The sequence below is a fragment of the Myotis myotis genome, unplaced genomic scaffold (assembly GCF_014108235.1).
Source record: "Myotis myotis isolate mMyoMyo1 unplaced genomic scaffold, mMyoMyo1.p scaffold_m19_p_12, whole genome shotgun sequence".
In the NCBI taxonomy this organism is placed as follows: Eukaryota; Metazoa; Chordata; class Mammalia; order Chiroptera; family Vespertilionidae; genus Myotis; species Myotis myotis.
Genome location: NW_023416316.1, coordinates 2,524,505 through 2,542,225, shown reverse-complemented (window position 1 = coordinate 2,542,225; position 17,721 = coordinate 2,524,505). Strand labels below are relative to the sequence as shown.

At 61.1% G+C, this 17,721-nt stretch overlaps 1 protein-coding gene across 1 annotated transcript; it reads left to right on the top strand.

Annotated features, from left to right (window-relative positions):
- The first annotated feature begins 3,948 nt into the window (after positions 1-3,948).
- PRDM12 (PR/SET domain 12) lies at positions 3,949-17,393 on the top strand. Its single transcript, XM_036331459.1, has 5 exons — positions 3,949-4,292; positions 6,088-6,278; positions 7,165-7,320; positions 15,561-15,672; positions 16,999-17,393. Exons 1-5 carry the CDS (start codon positions 4,070-4,072, stop codon positions 17,391-17,393), a joined length of 1,077 nt encoding a protein of 358 aa, XP_036187352.1. The 5' UTR covers positions 3,949-4,069.
- The last annotated feature ends 328 nt before the right edge of the window (positions 17,394-17,721 follow it).

Here is a 17,721-nt window from a genome sequence, read left to right as displayed (position 1 = left end):
GCAGCCGGACGACGGGACGCAAGGACGCGCAGGGCCCCACTCCCGCCGCAAGGCTGGGGCGCAGCGGCGGGGACCAGGGTCGGGGGTCGGGGCGCGGTGCATCCACATTCTTCGCCTTTTCCCCCTCGGGCTCATTCCGGCCGATCGATGCCCGCGCGGGAGCCGCCCCCACCGCTAATATCTTTTTAATGAGTTCGCGGGGCTTAGAGGAGCGCGATCTGCCCTCCAGGGTGGATTTTCCCCGGCAGATGTTTCGGGAGGAGGCGGCGAGCGGGCCGGTGCGGGGGGGACAAATCTCTCCCTCCGAGGGCGAGGGCAGAAGCCTCTTCTAAAGTTCAAAAGAAAGACGGGCTTTCACTCGGCCCCCAAAAACGTGTTTCCCCGCGGACAATGGCTCCTTTCTGCGCCTCGCAGGGCCGGCGGGGCGGAGGAGCGGGGACCTGTGCGCTTCGGCCGCCTGACCGACGCGCACCCCCTCCGCCAGGGAGCCCTCCAGACACCCCACTGCAGCGCGACCCAGGCCTGGGCGCACGGGCGGGGACGGAAGTGCCCTGCGGGTCTGGCCGCGGGGCCTGGGAGCCCCTCTCTGTGCGCCCGGCCTCCGGGGTGCGGCCCCTCACCCGAAGGGGCGCGCACCGCTGCCTGGAGGGGGGGCAGGACGGCGCTAGGGGCTTAGGCGCGGCCCTGGTTCTCTCCGCGCTCCTCCCTGCGCGGGGCAACAGGTAGAAATCACCCGCCCGGGGGGCCGCGGGACCCCGAGTTCCTCTCAACCTGCGGGGGCCGGCACACCCCGCCCGGTGCTGCCCTGCGCCCCAGCCCCGTGCCCCCTAATCTGTAGGCCCGCCAGCCTGCCTCAGCCTCCCGCCACTCCCGTGGGCTCGGCGAGAAGGGAGAGACAGGCCATGAGGATGACCTCCGAAGAGCCGCGGCCGATTGATTCGTTCTGCCCGGAGCCCGGGCCGCATGAATGGGGGCCCGGGCGGCGGCTGCGGGATAAAGATGTTCTCTCTGCAAGGGGGTGGGGGCGCGGGGCGGGAAGCGGGGCCATTCACTCCTGGCCCGGCCCCTCGGGAAACGGCACCGAAGAAAGGGGCCGGAGCCTATTCAAGCCCTACGAGCTGCCCACAAAGGACCGATATACTGGGGGCCTCTCTATTAACGCCCATGAATATTAAAGAGATCGCGGAGGAGCGGCCCGCGGGGCGCGGGGGGCGGGGCGGGCCTGCGAGCTGTGGCCCGCCCGGGCTAGCGGAGGGGGCTTTCGCGCCCGCACACTGGGCTCCGTGGAAAACCGCAGGGTTCGTCCGCGGAGAACCCCCTGAAGGTGCGGTGTTCTCCCTCGCAGTCTCAGCCAGGGGAGGTGAAAACGCAAGCTTCTTGGCTCCCCAGTTTCAAGGGTCCCTGAGACTGGGCAGCTCCCTATAGGACTCCCTCCTGGAGCGCGATCCAGGTGGGTCTGCGGCCAGACCAGGAGCACAGAATGTGAGCTCACCGTGGAGACCCGTGGGGCTAGCGGGCAGGCGCTCGAGCTGGATGGCTATTCTGGGCGCCGCGTCCACCCAACCCCCAACACCGCTCCCTGGATTTGTGGGTCTCCGCAAAAGGAATAGGGCTCCCTGGCGGTCGGAGACCTCGATCCTTTCACCTTCTGACCCCTAGGCGGGGTTAGGATCCAAATGTTGCCCGCCAGAGGACTTTCCTTAGCGGGGTGTGGTCTGGAATTGGCACAATCCTCAGGGCTTGCAGAAGGAGTCACCTGACCCAAAGACAGACAAGGCGAAAGAAACCTCCGTTCGCAAAGTGCAGCCCAAACAACTGCACGCACCGGGACACTGTAGCCCAGAGCGGAGAAGGGCCGGGTCCTCATCGCCTTGGTCTCCCCGAGGCGCTGAGGGTGGCTGCGGGGCTTGGGAGCTGCGCCCGTGGCCCCTGGCGGCGCTCCCCGATGTAGTCTCCTCCTCCTCCTCCGGCGCATTGCCTCCTCTACCAAGTCTTCACAGAAGCCAAGTCCTTGGCGCCGGTGAGACTCCCGTGCCAGCGCCCTCGGCTCAAGCCAGAGCCACTGCGACTCGCTGGAGGCGTCTAGAAGGGAGCCTGACTCGGGGGCTGCGCTCTCTCCTCCGCAGCGCTGCCCTCTGCTGGCGTAGGCCCGAAGGTCGCGCCTTCTGTCCGGTGCAACCTCCCAGGCATCAGCCTCCGGGCGGCTCTGGACCCCGGTCTGAAAGCCGGAGGTTTGCCCACGTCCTAGCCTCCCCGCGGATGCGACCTGGGACGTCGGAGATCACTGGCCAGAACCCAGCATGCAGAGCTGCCAGGTGTGAGGATGGCTTAGTAAAGGCCGGACCCCCATGGTGGAGGGGCCTCTTTGCCAAGGGGCCTGAGGACAACCACGCCTGGCGGGAAGGCCTGTCCCCCTGCCTCTCCACCGAGTTCCCACCCTGCGGAGAAGCCTGGGGCATCGGCTTCCTCCAGCTAACCCGATGCTGTTAACAGAATCTGACATAATGTGGGTGGGGAGAGGCGCTGAGGAGCTCTGCAGGTTGGGGGAGGTGTCCCCATGCCTCCCTCCCTTGTCTGGCACTGGAGTCGGGGACCTGAAACTAACCCCAGGAGTCAGCAGAGCCTGCAGGAAGCGTGGCCTTCCCGCCTTGGCTGTGGGCTCAGCAGCTCCCGTCCGGAGAGAGGCCAACAGAGAGGCTGCGCTGGCGCTCAGGTGCCTCAGAGCCTCGGAGCAGAAGGTCTCCTGGCGGGGTGGGGGCAGAGGAGGAGGGAGGAAAGGGAGAAGATGGAGGTTGCAGGAGAAAGAGAGGTAGAAGGCAAGAAGGAAGGAGCGCCGGAGGGCAACGGGTTTCCCAAGATCACAACTGAGCAGAGGAGCCAGGAGGCCTGAGTATGGAGCCCCGAGCCCTCGGGGCCTGGCCAGGGACTGCCTGCCGTTTCGGAGGACATCGCTCCGGGCGGGCACGGCTGCTCCCACTCAGTACGGTCCGGAAACCCTTTCCACCCGCACCTCCCCTGTATCCGGCTGGAAAGCCTTTTCCAAGCCACCCGTGGCTAGTGCGGATTTCGGTCCCCCCCCCCCCCACACACACAGCCAGGAGCCCCGCGCCCATCCGTGTCAGTCACGGCCCAGCCCGGACAGCGCCTGCAGCCCGTCAAGCAGCCCTCTTCGCCCAGGGATGGTTTCACACCGACTGTGAGCAGCAAGCAGAGGGATTGGAGCGCCCGTTTGAAGCGAAGCGAAGCGCTCAGGCAGATCCATCTGCGCGCTGGGCCTGCGGGTTCTGGGGCGACTACACAGTCCAGGACGTGGTGCCCAGAGCCCAAGGTCGGGCCCAGGAGCTTGGGGCCTGTCCGGGCCTGGGACAATGGGTGAGCCCGGCCCTGCCCGAGGCCAGCGTCTCCTCCCGCCCAGTAGGGTCTCTGGGGTCCAAGCAAACTGAACTTCGCTGAGCCCCCTCCCCAGCTCCATCCCCTCCTCTCTTGGAGGCGAGCAGAGCCTCCCTCCCAGCCGGGCTTCCCAAGGGGAGAGGAGGAGGAAGAGGAGGGCGGGGGAGGAAGGGCCGGGGAGGGGCGGGAGGAGCGAATGGGGAGCTGTGGTGGCGAAGGCTCCTCGAGCCGGCCGGGTCCAACAAGTCTGTCCTCCGACGTCAGGGCGTCATTAATAACCAATTAGGAGGGTCACTGGGAATCTTATAAAGGCGCTGAGGCTTTGCCAAGGCGAAGACCGACCGGGCCCGTGTGCGCGAGGCAAGCGCACGTCCGAGAGCCGCTGGCCGCCGCCGATTCTCTACAGCCACCCGCCTCCCACCCGCACCCGCCCGCCTTCGCTTCCAGCCCGTCTCTGCCGCCCTCCGCGCCGCCTCTGGCATCTCCGCTGCTTTCCCCATCTCCCTTCCTCCCCGCCACCCCCTCGCCTCCCTCCTGCAGCCTCCTCCTTCCCGGCTCCTCTGCCTTCTCCTTCTGCCCCACAGCCCTCTCCTCTCTCTCCTCCGCTCCCCTCTCGCCCGACACATCTTCGCGTCTGCCCGGCCGTCCGTCCCCGGCGCCGGCGAGCCCTGGGCCGCCCATGATGGGCTCCGTGCTCCCGGCGGAGGCCCTGGTGCTCAAGACGGGGCTGAAGGGTCCGGGGCTCGCGCTGGCCGAGGTCATCACCTCCGACATCCTGCACAGCTTCCTGTACGGCCGCTGGCGCAACGTGCTGGGCGAGCAGCTCTTCGAGGACAAGAGCCACCACGCCAGCCCCAAGACGGCCTTCACCGCCGAGGTCCTGGCGCAGTCCTTCTCCGGCGGTGAGTCTCGCCGTCGGGCGGCCGCGTCCCCCCTCCGCGCGGACAGATTCCTCCCCGGCGACGCGCGGGCTGCGGCGGGGACAAGAGGCTTGGGAGCTGCTCGCGCCAACCTGAGCGGCCCAGCTGCTCCGCGTGCCTCGGTTTCCCAGAAGCCGAACCGGGACGCGAGCAGCCCAGCCCGGGCGGCGCGGGGCGGAGCGAGCGGGGCGCCGGACAGCTCCCCACCCCGCGGCCCCGGGAAGGGCCGGGAGAAGGATCGCGGCGCCGAGGCTGCGGAGCCGGCGCCCCCCGCGCTCCCCGGCCCGCCCCTCGCCCCCTTGAGCCGGCGGGCTCCTGGCATCTAAAGCCTTACTCGGCGTGTAATAGCACTTGACTCAAGAAGAAGGGGTTTTAAATTCATTTGGTTAACTTGGGCTTGACCCGCTCAAGTTCCCACTTAAACCGAGAACTTTAAAAGGCGGCGGGGGCCGGGGCGGGGGCGGGGGGCGGACGGGCGGGGGGAGAAGGCCTCGCCGGGAGCCAGGGGGAGAAGGGAGCGAGGAAAGTTTCTTTTCTTTAAGATGTCTCAAGTTCTCGCTCCTCATTCATCACCCCGCGAACAATCCCTCCCGGCGCTGGCATCCCCGCGCGCGCCCTCCCTTCCCCCGGACGGTCTCTGTTCCTCTCTTAATTTACCGTGCAGACTAATTCCACCGCCATTCACGCTATGTCAACCATCTAATCCCCCCTCTTTGTAAGGGGAATTCCTCGGCCCCTTTTAAACAAGTCCCCTCCGCATTGAGCTACAATTTACTGCTACAGCATTCTTCCAGGGCTAATGAATTTAGAATTAGCCATTTCTTGCGAATGGAGCCGAGTGAATGCGCTCACGTTAACAGCGTGACAAATTGCCGCCGCGCTGCAACGGACACCGTTTAACCCCCCTTTCAGCCGCCGGCTGGCCGGGCATTTTCCCAGGTAGCTTAGAGGGGAATCTTGTAAGACATGGAGGCCGCCCCTGTGCGCCTCGCCGTTCCCACATCGGCTGCCAGGCTCGGCGGCCGGGGGACCCCCAGGGACTGCGGACCGCCCCGCTCTTCCAGGCCCAGAATGGCGACTGCAGGGCTCGCCTGGGTTGGGGAGCCGCCCTTCCCGGCGCCCCCGATTCTGGATGGATGCATAGAGGGACACAGGCGCGCCCGGGGTCACACAGGGAGCGGCGCATCCCGCGTTCTCTTGGGCCCCCTTGGCCTCGCAGTCTGAGGTCTGTTCCCAGTGCTGCCAGCCCACCCCGGGAAAGGGGCCTCCCGCACGCACCGGGCAGGAGTCAGACCCCCTGGCCGCACCCTGGGGCCACCGTGCTCGGCGCCCCGGAGCGAAGCGCTGTGAGCTGGCAGTGCGGTGAGCTCCGTGGGAGATGGGGCGGGTGGAAGAACACAAAACCAGGACTTGGGCCAGCAGTGTCGTCGTGGCCATCACCTCCTCAAGGGAGCTGGCCTCAGTTTACCCAAGTGTGAAACCACTCACTACGGTCGGTTAAGTCGTTCTTAAACTTTACCGGGCGAGGGCAGGGGAAATGATGGGTGCTTTGAGAATTCGAGGAGGGACTAAACAAACAAACAAACAACCAAAAAGTAGAAATAAACCCAAAGCACAGCTTTCAAGGGCACTGGGGGTTCCAGGGTTGCAAACAGCGCGGAGCCCCCACAGCCGCAGTCCCTCTGCACACGCGGGAGTCACCCAGGCAGTTGGGGTTGGTCAGGGCGGCGGGAAGGGCTCCTGGGCGCTGACCCTGCCCGCGCCCCTGCGGCTACAGAGGTGCAGAAGCTGTCCAGCCTGGTGCTGCCGGCGGAGGTGATCATCGCGCAGAGCTCCATCCCTGGCGAGGGCCTCGGCATCTTCTCCAAGACATGGATCAAGGCTGGCACCGAGATGGGCCCCTTCACCGGCCGCCTCATCGCCCCGGAGCACGTAGACATCTGCAAGAACAACAACCTCATGTGGGAGGTAGGCTCGGGGTCAGGGTGGGGGTGGGGGGTGGGGGGGCACCTCCAACGCCCCGCAGCTGCTTCTGCCCTTGTGGGGAGGGGCGGCCATTCCTCAAGGCAGGACCCTATGCTGCTGGATCCCCACAACCCGCCCCAGTACGCTTCTCCTCTTCCCCCCAAATCTGATCCTCTTTCCTCTGGTCAAACCTATGGAGCATGCCTGCTGTTGGCTCACTTCACAGAAGAGAGCACACTGAGAGCCCGAGGCCGTGTGGCTTGCGCAGGGCCCATGGCGATCTGGGAGCCTTCTCCTCGACACCTGCATCCCCCCTCGCCCCTCCTAACCTCACCTCCTCCCGCGCCTGGAGGCCCAAGCCCCTGGTTACTTTCTCTCCTTGTTGCTGGGTTAGGAAGTTGGGGTCCAGGTTGAGCTCTGAGTATCCCTGGCCGCTCTCCCAAAGGGGCTTAGGCCGGGCCAGGCGCCACAGGGAGCCAGCCTTACCTCTCTGGGCTCCTGTGTGCCCTCTGTGCTGTGGCCAGCCCCCTCCGGCTTTGGGGAAACCTCTCCATTCCCGGAGAGCTCGCTGTGTGCTTCTTTGTCTCATCGGTGATCCCTTGGAGACCCTGCTCTACTGGGGATGGGGAGCACACGGCAGCAGGAAGGAGCCTGTGGGGCCTTAGACTCCCTATTGGCCACTCCTAGCCAGCGGGCCTCAGGCAAGTCGCTGTGCCAGGCTGAGCCTCTCTTTTCTCAGCGGGAAAACTGAGACAGTAAGAGCTGTGCCCACTTCCTGGGCTGCTGTGAGGATGGAGAGAGAGTGCCTGGCATGGCGCCAGGGCCTGGACACAGGTGGCACACCTGACAGAGCCCTGCCTTGCCTGCTCCCTGACTCCCCTGTGCCCAGGTGTTCAATGAGGACGGCACAGTGCGCTACTTTATCGATGCCAGCCAGGAGGACCACCGCAGCTGGATGACGTACATCAAGTGCGCACGTAACGAGCAGGAGCAAAACCTGGAGGTCGTCCAGATTGGCACCAGCATCTTCTACAAGGCCATCGAGGTGCACGCGCACGTGTGTGTGTGTGTGTGTGTGTGTGTGTGTGTGTGTAGGGAACAGCGGGAGCAGCTGGGTGCAGGGTGCAGGGCAGCTGTGTTTGAGGTCTGCTCTGGAGGGAGGGGCCCTGACCGCAGCCCGGCCCAGGCTGTGGGGCTGAGGCCCATGCATCATGGTCTTCAGGAGCACGACCTCCAGGCACCTTGCTGCCGCAGATCAGATCAGAAAGGACGGGACTTTTATTTATTTATTTTTTAAATACATTTTATTGATATTTTTACAGAGAGGAAGGGAGAAGGATAGAGAGTTAGAAACATCAGTGAGAAAGAAACATCGATCAGCTGCCTCCTGCACACCCCTTACTGGGGATGTGCCCGCAACCAAGGTACATGCCCTTAACCGGAATCGAACCTGGGACCCTTCAGTCTGCAGGTCGAAGCTCTCTCCACTGAGCCAAACCGGTTAGGGCAGGACGGGACTTTTGATGCCATTGTGAATGTCATGAGCACCTCAACAGGGAGGCCCCTGGGCAGCTGCTGAGGGTGTCCTGGGGTTCAGAAGCCATAGCAATACGGAAAGCCGGACAGAGGAAGGCAGCCCAGGGAAAGCGTCCGGGTGGGAGAGGGGGTTGTGTCTGCAGCGGTTTAGCCGTGTGTTGTCCCTCCTCCTGCCTGCGTGGGACACTGATGGCATGTGGGTCACGATCGAGTCTCGGCTGTCACATACCGGTCGCCCCGGGTGTCAGGCTTCTCCCAGCCGCTGTACCGCATTATCCCATTTAATCCTCACGTATGTAATCCACAAGGGAGGTTCTGCCATTGCTGCAGTTTACAGACATGGGAACTGGATCTCAGTCGGTGGCAGGCAGGCTCAGGAGCGCTTACAGGGCATGGGGGCGATGTTTACACTAATGCCTGCTGTGGGCGAAGCTTCTCAGGAGAGAAAGGGGGCGATAGCAGACAGGTAAATATCACTTCCCATGGTCCTGGGGGGGAGGGGGGGCTAAGCCAGGCCCAGGGCATGAGAAGGTTCAAGAAGATGGGAGAGAGGCTCGGGCAGAGGCAGACAAGCTCGCAGTGTTTGGGCAGGAGCTGATGGCCAGCTGAGTGGTGGTGGCCAAGGAGGACCACCCTGTCGGGACCTTCCTGGGCAGGGTCCCCTGGAAGGAAATTCACTCAGCATCTGGCCCAGGACGGGGCATGCTGCCTGGCCTCCCAGCGGCAGGCGGCAGGTTGTCAGGGAGCGCTGTTCAGGGTGATGGGATTGTCTGCCCCCCACTTTTCCGGACCCCCCTGCTTCTGCTTGCAGGTGGGGAGAGGCACGGTGCCCCGTGGGTGGGGCTGGGCTGGGCTGAGTTTTAGGGTGGTCTGAAGGAGCCTCGCCAGAGCCTGGGAGTGACTCCTTGTTAGCCTAGCTCCCTTTTCTCCCGGGGACTCAGATCCCCAAGTCCGCCCAAGGCCCAAGGGGCATTGGGGCCTAGAAGCTTCTGGAATTAAGGTCCGATTGTCCCTGAGTAACTAGGCCTCAGGAATCTCCTAGGGATGACCCCAGAATGGTATTTGCCTGGTGTGGCCTGGGAGTGGGCCCCAGCTGAGGTGTGTGGGGGGAACCCTGGGAGATAAGGAAGGTGAGCATTCCTAGACTGGGGTTCAGGTGAGGTGGGACAGAGTGAGGCAGTGTGACGGAGGACGGAGGTGGCCAGGCCCAGGACAGAGGTGGTTCTTGTGACCATCCAGCTGGGCTAACATCTGTGAGAGCAGACATCCTGGAATCGGCCTCAGGGGTGGCCGAACCCCGCTTCTGATAGAGAGCATCCTTCCAGATCCTCACCCCTCTCAGCCTCACACACCCCCTCACATGTGTACACGGCTACCCAGCCATCCCCATTCAGATGAGCCTGGGGACCCACACCCACCCCGTCCCTCCCACGCAGACACGCACATGCACGCACACACACGCACACACACACGCACACGCACAGAGGAGACCGACAGGGACGCCTGGTGGTTTTGGCAGAAGGCTCGGGCAGACGGCGGGGGCCGGGGGCAAGGGGGCTAGGTTTCATCTCGCTGTGCACCGTCTCTCCTGAGGCTGGAAGCTGAACGGAGCCAGGACACGCATGTTAATAGACATTTATACAGACGTTCAGGGTCAGAGGGCCGGCAGCCGAAGAACTCTCCAAGGAGAGACCTGGTTTATGAGAGTTTGAAAAAGTCATCCACATTTGATCAGGAGTTTAAGTTGGTAAAAGATCAGGAAAGGTCCGATCATTTATGGTATTGGTAGCTAGAGAGCCCGGGTGGCCAGGAATGCTCTAACTTCGTCGAGTAGCACGTGTACGAAGACGGGCCTTTTGAGGGAGGGGCAAGGAAACACAAAGCATCACCCATTTTATTTTTATTAGGTTTGGCTTTTTACTTGGTTTTTTAGAGAAAGAGAGAGATTAATTTGTTGTTCCACTTACTTGTATGTGCCCTGACGGGGGATCGAACCTGAAACCTTGGCGTATCAGGACGACGCTCCAACCAACTGAGCAACGCAGCCAGGGCCAACTCACTTTATTTTTACTAAGTGAAGTTGGGCACATTTTTCCGTGGTGACAATTTTCTCAGATTGCGTTGTAATGTCAGATTCCACCCACCGGGCGAAGTGCGTGTGTGGGCGTGTGTGACCACCGGGCAGCAGGTCCAAGGCCGCAGCTCACACCGCCCTCCTAGGCGCCACCGGAAGCAACGGTGCACCCAGACCTCTCCCCAGGCGCCCCCGGGAGAGGCGGCCCTTTGTTCTGGGCCCGTGGGCAAGTGAGCCCAGGAGAGAGGCCTCTGCGTGATCGGTTTTCTTAATCTTTCTGTCACCCGGAACTATTTATATTTCATAACAGTAACCCACTACTTGCCAAAAATAAAAATAAGAAGGAAGTGGGATATACTACTTCTGCTCCACAATTTTCAGCCCTCCTCACGGAGAGGAGGGTGGGAGTGTCAAGGCCGCCAGTCAGTGGAGAGCGCCCAGGCCTGTTTTGCATCTGGCTTATCTACTGGCATGTTATCCCTGGGGCACCCACCCTCCTTGCTCAGTGCAACCAGGAGGAATTTACTATAGCCTCGGGTGCCTAAAATGACACTTCTAGAAAGTTCCCAGCCCATAGCAAGTGGGAGCTCAATGTTGACTGAGTGCTTCTTTCTGTAGGTGAGAGGGGCTCAGTTGAAAGGGGGACACATGGACCCAGTTCTCCCAGGAAAACACCTCCCTCCTGCCCCAAGCAAGACCTTTGACTCCAAAACTCAGCACAAGAAAAGGATGTAGGAATAAGAGATAGTGGTGTTTTTTGGAATTGGGAACGAGGGAGAAAATTCCCAGTTTTTTCCCCACCCTGGTTTTTGACACATTACTGGCCCTGAAATGTGGGCTTGCCTTTTTGCTACTTTCCTTCTCATTTCAGGGAGTTGAGCTTTTTTCCCCTCGAGCCCATAGCCCCATCTCTCCTTTCTTTGGCCCCGTGGGGATAAGCGCGGTTTTCCTTCGACCTTGTTCATCGGTGGGTGCAGGTAAGGGGCTCTGCTTATTAATGAGCAGCATTAATGACCCTGCCACCATGTGGGCCCTTACCCCGTGCCGGCGGCGCCTTGCGAAGGCTTAGCAACCTTTTAGAAATAGAATCCTCTCCACTGTGAGGTGCTCTCCATCACGCTCCCCATTTTAATGACGACGAAACTAGGGTTCAGGGAGATTGAGGGAGGTTGCTGGGCTGTGATTTGAGTCCAGGCCTGTCCGACCCCAGAGCCGAGCCTTTGGCCACCACGGGGCCTCCCTGGCCAATATCTATTTGCTGGAACTCTATTAATTGGTGTGTCAGGACATCTGTGGTACAATGGAAATTGATATCCGCCCAGATGTCACCGAGATCCTTCTAGACGGGGCTGCTGCACCGCCTGGGGAAGGGAGGGCCGCGGAGCCCCTGGGAGCATGTTCAATGGTGTGGCGTGGATTTGTATGAGGAAAACAAACCCCAAACCCCATCACTTCCATTTATAAAAATTCAGAAATGGGGCAGGACAAAACTTGTGGGCTGATCGGGAAGGTTAAGAAGCATGCGCTGAGAGATGGTGCAATTTGTCCATGGAAGGCTCGGGCACTGATATGCCGCCCTCCCCTCCAGTCTGGGTGACGGGTGTGGCACTCAGTTGCTCTGGAAACTGTGTGGCTGATCGCATGTCCCGAGCCAGTCCCTGCTCCCAGGAAAGTGAAGGAGCAGCTGATTCTGGTTCTGAGCCCCAGGGAGAGCCTGGCTGGGCCAGGCTGAAGGGTTGGCCTTAAAGAAACCGTGCTAGTGAGGGGATGAGGGGCCCTGCAGGGGACTATGGCTGGTCTTTGCTCTTAGGTGGCAGCTGGTGGGAGCTCGGGGGGGCCTCCAGACAATAGGACCAGGATCTCAGGAAGAGGCTGCGAGGAGCAGGCAGAGACCAGAGGTCCAGACCCAGGGCTCCGAAGGCTTGGCGTCGGTGCAGGCCAGGCTGCCTTCCCCGGTGGGGCTCAGAGGGCTGCTGGCTTCTTGCTGGCGGGGATGTGCGTCATTCTCAATTCCAGTAGGTTCTTCCTAATGGATTTTCTTTCTTTAAAAAAATATTTTTTTGTATAAAAATAGTACGAGAGCGGCTCATTTTTTAAAAAATTAGATGCGTCATGTAGAAAATGGAAGTCACTCTGCCCATCACGCTGCTCCCCAGGAACCTGAATCAGCTTCGTTAATTGTCTCAAAATGACAGGCCCTTCCCTACGCAGAAACCCGGTGTAGAGCCTGGCCCCCAGCGTGGGAGAGAGACTGGCTGCTCATTCTCTACCCTTTTACGCGCCTACACGTTTTTGTCCGTGGGTCTGCATCACTCTCTTTTTTTTTTTATCCAACAAAAGTAAAATTTTAGTAAACTATAAAGCACTTAGAACAAAAATATCTGTTTGCATGGATGTGCGCATCACTATTTTAATCTTATAATTAATTTTAGTAAAATGACCTTTTGTGCATTTTAAAGATTGATTTTAGAGAAAGAGAGAGAAACATCGATCCTGTATGGTTCACGGGACCATGCTGCAACCAACCGAGCCACAGCGGCCAGGGCCAATTTTTGTACATTTAAAAGACATTAGTAAATAAACGACTGAGCGTTGTATTGAAACAGCTAATATTGAAGCTCTGGAATAATAATTTTCAAATTTTGTGCAGTCTCAGAGTTCTTGGCTCCTCGGTCATCATCATTTTTGTTGTTGTTATGCTTAATTAATAATTCTTATCGTCAATTAAAAGAAAAAGGCCAGTGCTGACTTAGTCTGGAGGTGAAGCTGCTGCAGCTCAGGGCTCAGGGCGACATCACGGGGGAGGGAGGGTTGGGATGGGGGGGGCTTGCTGAACCTCTCACCCCTTGTTTGTGGGAAGTAGTGGGGGCCCAGCCGATGCTCTTGTCAGACAGTGAAAGCAAAGCCACGGTCACGCTGGGCTTTAATGGTGCCAGGTGCCGGCGGCCCGCACCACACCGCCAGCTCTGCGGCGGCGGCGACTGGGGGACTCCCCCGCGCCTGAGATCACTGCCAGCTTCTCTGAGAGGTTGGCAAGCTCGGGAGGGGGGTGCGGGGGGGGGTCATAGCAAGCTCTCCTGTGTATCGATCGCGTAAAGAGCGTTGTGTGCCTGGCTCCCGACAAGCACCCAGTGAGGCCTGGGCAGTGCTGCTGCCCCGCGTTATGGTGGAGGAAACCGGGGCCCAGAGACCGGCCCAAGGTCAGGTGGTCAGCAGGTGGGGAGCCCAAGTGGACCCCAACCTGACTGAGCTGGAAGCCTGTGCTGTGCGTCTCCTGAAGGAAGAGGCAGAGGCAGAGGCAGATTGAGACCGTCTGGGGGGGGCCGGTTGCTTTAGAAAATCCACGATGGATACATGTCAGTACATCTGAGGACTGCAGCCAGGGGTTGGGGCAATATTGCAGGTGGCTTCCAGCCAGAGTCCTAAAGTTGGGGGACCTCAGAGACCCCAGTTCCTTCATTTGAGGCAAAGTGACTTATGTAAGGTCACCCAGGGCCCTCATGACAGAGGTCCCATGTGCGCTGTCTCGTGGCGAGTGGCTGCTTTCACAGTGAGTTCATTTGAAGTATTTTACTTCCATCCTCCTGTTTTCTAAAGGGCTCGCCAAACCCCTCTCTTCGCCGCCCCTTTTCCAGCAGGACCTCTGGGTCTGACCTGCTGGCCCCTGCACAGTGGCCACGGCTGTGAATGACCAGAGAGGCCTCCAGAACTTTCGCGGCGGTTCCTGCTTTCTTTGAGGCACCGCCCACTTTTCCGTGGGTTCAGACTGCACTCGGTTCCTCCAGGTCAGGGGTCCTCAAACTACGGCCCGCGGGCCACATGCAAATACAAACATTGTATTTGTTCCCGTTTTTTGTTTTTTTTTACTTCCAAATAAGATATGTGCAGTGTGCATAGGAATTGGTTCATAGTTTTTTTTTAAACTATAGTCCGGCCCTCCAACGGTCTGAGGGACAGTGAACTGGCCCCCTGTTTAAAAAGTTTGAGGACCCCTGCTCCATATCCAGCCCCGTCCCTCTGAGCTGGCGCCACCCTCTGCCTGTTCTCAGCCCTCGCTTTCCCTGAGGCCTGAGGCCACGTGCTCTGGGCCCTGTGGCTGGGGGAGAGGGGCACGGTGACCCCTGGCTACGGTGACCCCTGGCTGCGTCTCAGGAGGATTCAGTCACTGGGCCCCCTTACACTGCACGTTCCTGCTCCCACCTGCCGCTCCCTGGTCCCTCTGCTTCCGGGGAAGGAACAGAGCCGGCTGTGATGCCTGAGAGTCTTCCCGGCTCTGACCAGAGGAAGAAGGTGTGCGAGACAGTAGGATTGCAGTATGGAGGGGGCCTGCGGGCCAGAACCGCAGGGAAGGGGTGGGCCTTCGCTGTGACCACAGAAGCCACGGGAGGGCCCTGCACGGCTGATACCAGACACCCCTACATGGAATCCCATCGGATCTTTTGCGTCACTAAAAGGCCAGGGCCCTGGCTGGTGTGGCTCAGTTGGTTGAGTGTCGTCCCACATGCACCAAAAGGTCACCGGTTCGATTCCGGATCAGAGCACATGCCCAGGGTGCAGGCTTGATCCCTGGCTGAGTGCATGAGGGAGGCAACCAGTATCTGTTTCTCTTTCTCCTTTCCTTTTGCTATAAAAAAAATCAGTAAAAACATTTTTTTAAAAAAGAGGACCCACCAGGAAAAAAACCAGCTGTGGCCTGGGGTGTCCATTTCTCTGGACAGATCAGAGTGCCCCCGGGGTGGGTGCCAAAGCCAGCTCTTCTGGGGTGCAGGCCTCAGGAGGGTGATGGGCCGCGCCTCTCTCATTTGGGCCTGACGGCTCCCCGCTCGGCAGGGGTACTGGTGGCCCCTTGAGATGACCCGGAGAGTGTGCGTATGGTCAGCTCCACGCAGGAGCAGGCCTCCCACAGCTCCCTGGATGATCACTGCAAGTCCTCCCTCCTGACGGCCACGCCCAGGGGCAGGTCCTCCGCAGGGAGCAGCAGAGCCCTGCACTGTCTCTGGCGTTCTGTGCCAGAGGCCCAGGACACACACAGTGGATTGTGTAAGGCTCAGGGCCCCATATTTCCTCAGGTGGAAAGAACCCGGGAGGTCCTTTCGTGCATGGAGCCATACAGAGCCCTGTGAAGGGGGAGGATGACCTGTGGTGTGGTGCTGCCTGGGGTGCTTTGGATGAGAGCTGTTTCCAGATGAGAGCATTATCGGGCAGGGGGTAGCCAAGTGCCACGGGGCGCCCTGCAACGCAGGCTCCTTGGGAGCATCCAGCTCCGCCCTGAAGACTTGAGGGCTGGCTGACTGCTCCCCCACCCCCCACGTAAGAAATGGAAAGTCTTCTCACTTTGGGTCGCTGTCACTTCTGCTCGCTGTGAGGCTGCGGTTCTGTTGCCATCCGCTTGGGAGTCTGGGAGGCAGCACTGTTCCCAGCAAATGGCGGGAAGCCTGGGCAGGAAGAGGGGAGCAGAGCACCCCAGGGTCTCCATGATCGTGCAGCTTGTTGGGGATGGCCTGTGGAACAGGACCCACTGGAGCCACATCTCCATGGCAAGTGCCAGGACAGATGCCTCCTGGCTGTGAGGCGGCGTGCAGAGTTCTGCCTCTCTCTCTCTCTCTCTCTCTCTCACACACACACACACACACAGGCCACTGCCCCCTGACCTCCCCTGGCCTCCTTCTCTGCAGATGATCCCTCCTGACCAGGAGCTGCTGGTGTGGTACGGGAACTCGCACAACACCTTCCTGGGGATCCCCGGAGTGCCCGGGCTGGAGGAGGAGCAGAAAAAGAACAAGCACGGTAGGTACTCTTCATGAGCCCAGTGTGTGTATGCGTGTGTGCATGCATGTGTGTGTGTGTGTGCGTGTGTGTGCGTGTGTGTGTGTGGTGGGGAGGCACCTGGCTCAACCTCCAGCATCACTGAGCACAGGGGACCTACTGGTTCAAGGAGGCCGAAGCCTCTGGAGCCACCACCTTGGCCCAGGCAGGAGTGAGAGGCAGTCCTTCTGTTTTCTGGCCAGAACAGAGTAGGGGCAGGTGATGGGGGAGGGTCCCACCAGAGGCAGCCTGGTTTGGCAGGATGAGCCAGGGGCCAGGCCGAGGGAGCCTGGATGAGGTTCCAGGTCTGCTGTGCAATCTTGGGAATGGCCCTGTGACTCAGTTTCCCCATCTTTAAAGGAGGTTGGGTAAGATGATCTCTAAGCCCCCTCTGGCCCTGAGGCTCTGTGCCTTTCCCTGCTCTGCCGCTGGTGCCCCGTGTAAACCTGTGGGATGGAGGTGGGGCATTGCCTCCGTGTGTTGGAGGGTCGCGGATCTATTTTGTGCCAAGTATTGGGCTAAACCTTTATCCCGCTTGGGTCCTCAGAAAATCCTTGTGAAATCTGATTACCCTTATTTCTGGAGGATGAATCTGAGGCTCATGAACTATGCTCACTGAGCCCTTACTCTGCAGCTGTTTGCAAACAGAACTTTCTCTAGTCCTTACAGCAGGCTCATGGCGGTGATGCTATCATTACCTCCGTTTGAGGTGAGGAAAGTGAGCGCAGTTCCCTGGCACATAGTAGGCATCAGTAAATGTTTGCGGGGATAATAAATGAAAGGAGTTTTTCTTGGGGAGATGGGGTGGGGGGGTTATAATAGTTACTTCCGCTTATGGAAGGCTACCGTGCGCGGCACTTTCCATGCGCGGCACTTTCCATGCGCGGCTCCGGCAGGTAAGCGCTCAGCAGAGTGCCTTCACTAGCCTTCAGCTTTGGGTGACCGTCCCCTCTGGTCCTGCAGAGCCCCCCTGAGGTGTAGTAGGCTCCCATTTTACAGGTGAGAAAGTTGAGGTTTGGTGAGGCCAAGTCACTAGGTCTCCGAATCTCACAGCGTGGCGTGGAGTCCAGCTCCTGCGTGACCCCTAAGCCAGGGCCCTTGCTACCCCTCCCATCCCCCTGCCAGCGCTCCCCAGCAGTTGCCCGAGAACCTTCGGGGGATTAGAGGTGGGCAGATCCCGGGGAGGACCACGTGCGTGGGGAGCGTGGGTGTTGGGCTTTGGCCGCGCGGTTCTAACGAGGCTGCTCTCTCTGCCCCTCCCGCCCCCCGCCCCTGGGACCCCGCTCTCGCCCCGCCCCTCGCGGCCAGAGGACTTCCACCCGGCGGACTCGGCGGGCACCGCGGGCCGCATGCGCTGCGTCATCTGCCACCGCGGCTTCAACTCGCGCAGCAACCTGCGCTCGCACATGCGCATCCACACGCTGGACAAGCCGTTCGTGTGCCGCTTCTGCAACCGCCGCTTCAGCCAGTCGTCCACGCTGCGGAACCACGTGCGCCTGCACACGGGCGAGCGCCCCTACAAGTGCCAGGTGTGCCAGAGCGCCTACTCGCAGCTGGCCGGCCTGCGTGCCCACCAGAAGAGCGCGCGCCACCGGCCGCCCAGCGCCGCGCTGCAGGCGCACTCGCCCGCCCTGCCCGCGCCGCACCCGCACGCGCCCGCGCTCGCCGCCGCCGCGCACCACCTGCCGGCCATGGTGCTGTGAGCGCCGCCCGCGCCCGCCCGCACCCCGCCCGCGCCCGCGCTCGCCGCCGCCGCGCACCACCTGCCGGCCATGGTGCTGTGAGCGCCGCCCGCGCCCGCCCGCACCCCGCCCGCGCCCGCGCTCGCCGCCGCCGCGCACCACCTGCCGGCCATGGTGCTGTGAGCGCCGCCCGCGCCCGCCCGCCCCCCCCCCGCGCCCCCACCTGCCGGCCATGGTGCTGTGAGCGCCGCCCGCGCCCGCCCGCGCCCCCACCTGCCGGCCATGGTGCTGTGAGCGCCGCCCGCACCCGCCCGCCCCCGCCCGCGCCCCCACCTGCCGGCCATGGTGC

Coding starts and splice junctions, on each gene's coding strand:
- PRDM12 (XM_036331459.1), top strand. CDS start 4,070: ATGATGGGCTCCGTGCTCCCGGCGGAGGCCCTGGTGCTCAAGACGGGG. Junction 6,279..7,164: donor ACAACAACCTCATGTGGGAG/GTAGGCTCGGGG, acceptor CCCTGTGCCCAG/GTGTTCAATGAGGACGGCAC. Junction 7,321..15,560: donor TCTTCTACAAGGCCATCGAG/GTGCACGCGCAC, acceptor CCTTCTCTGCAG/ATGATCCCTCCTGACCAGGA.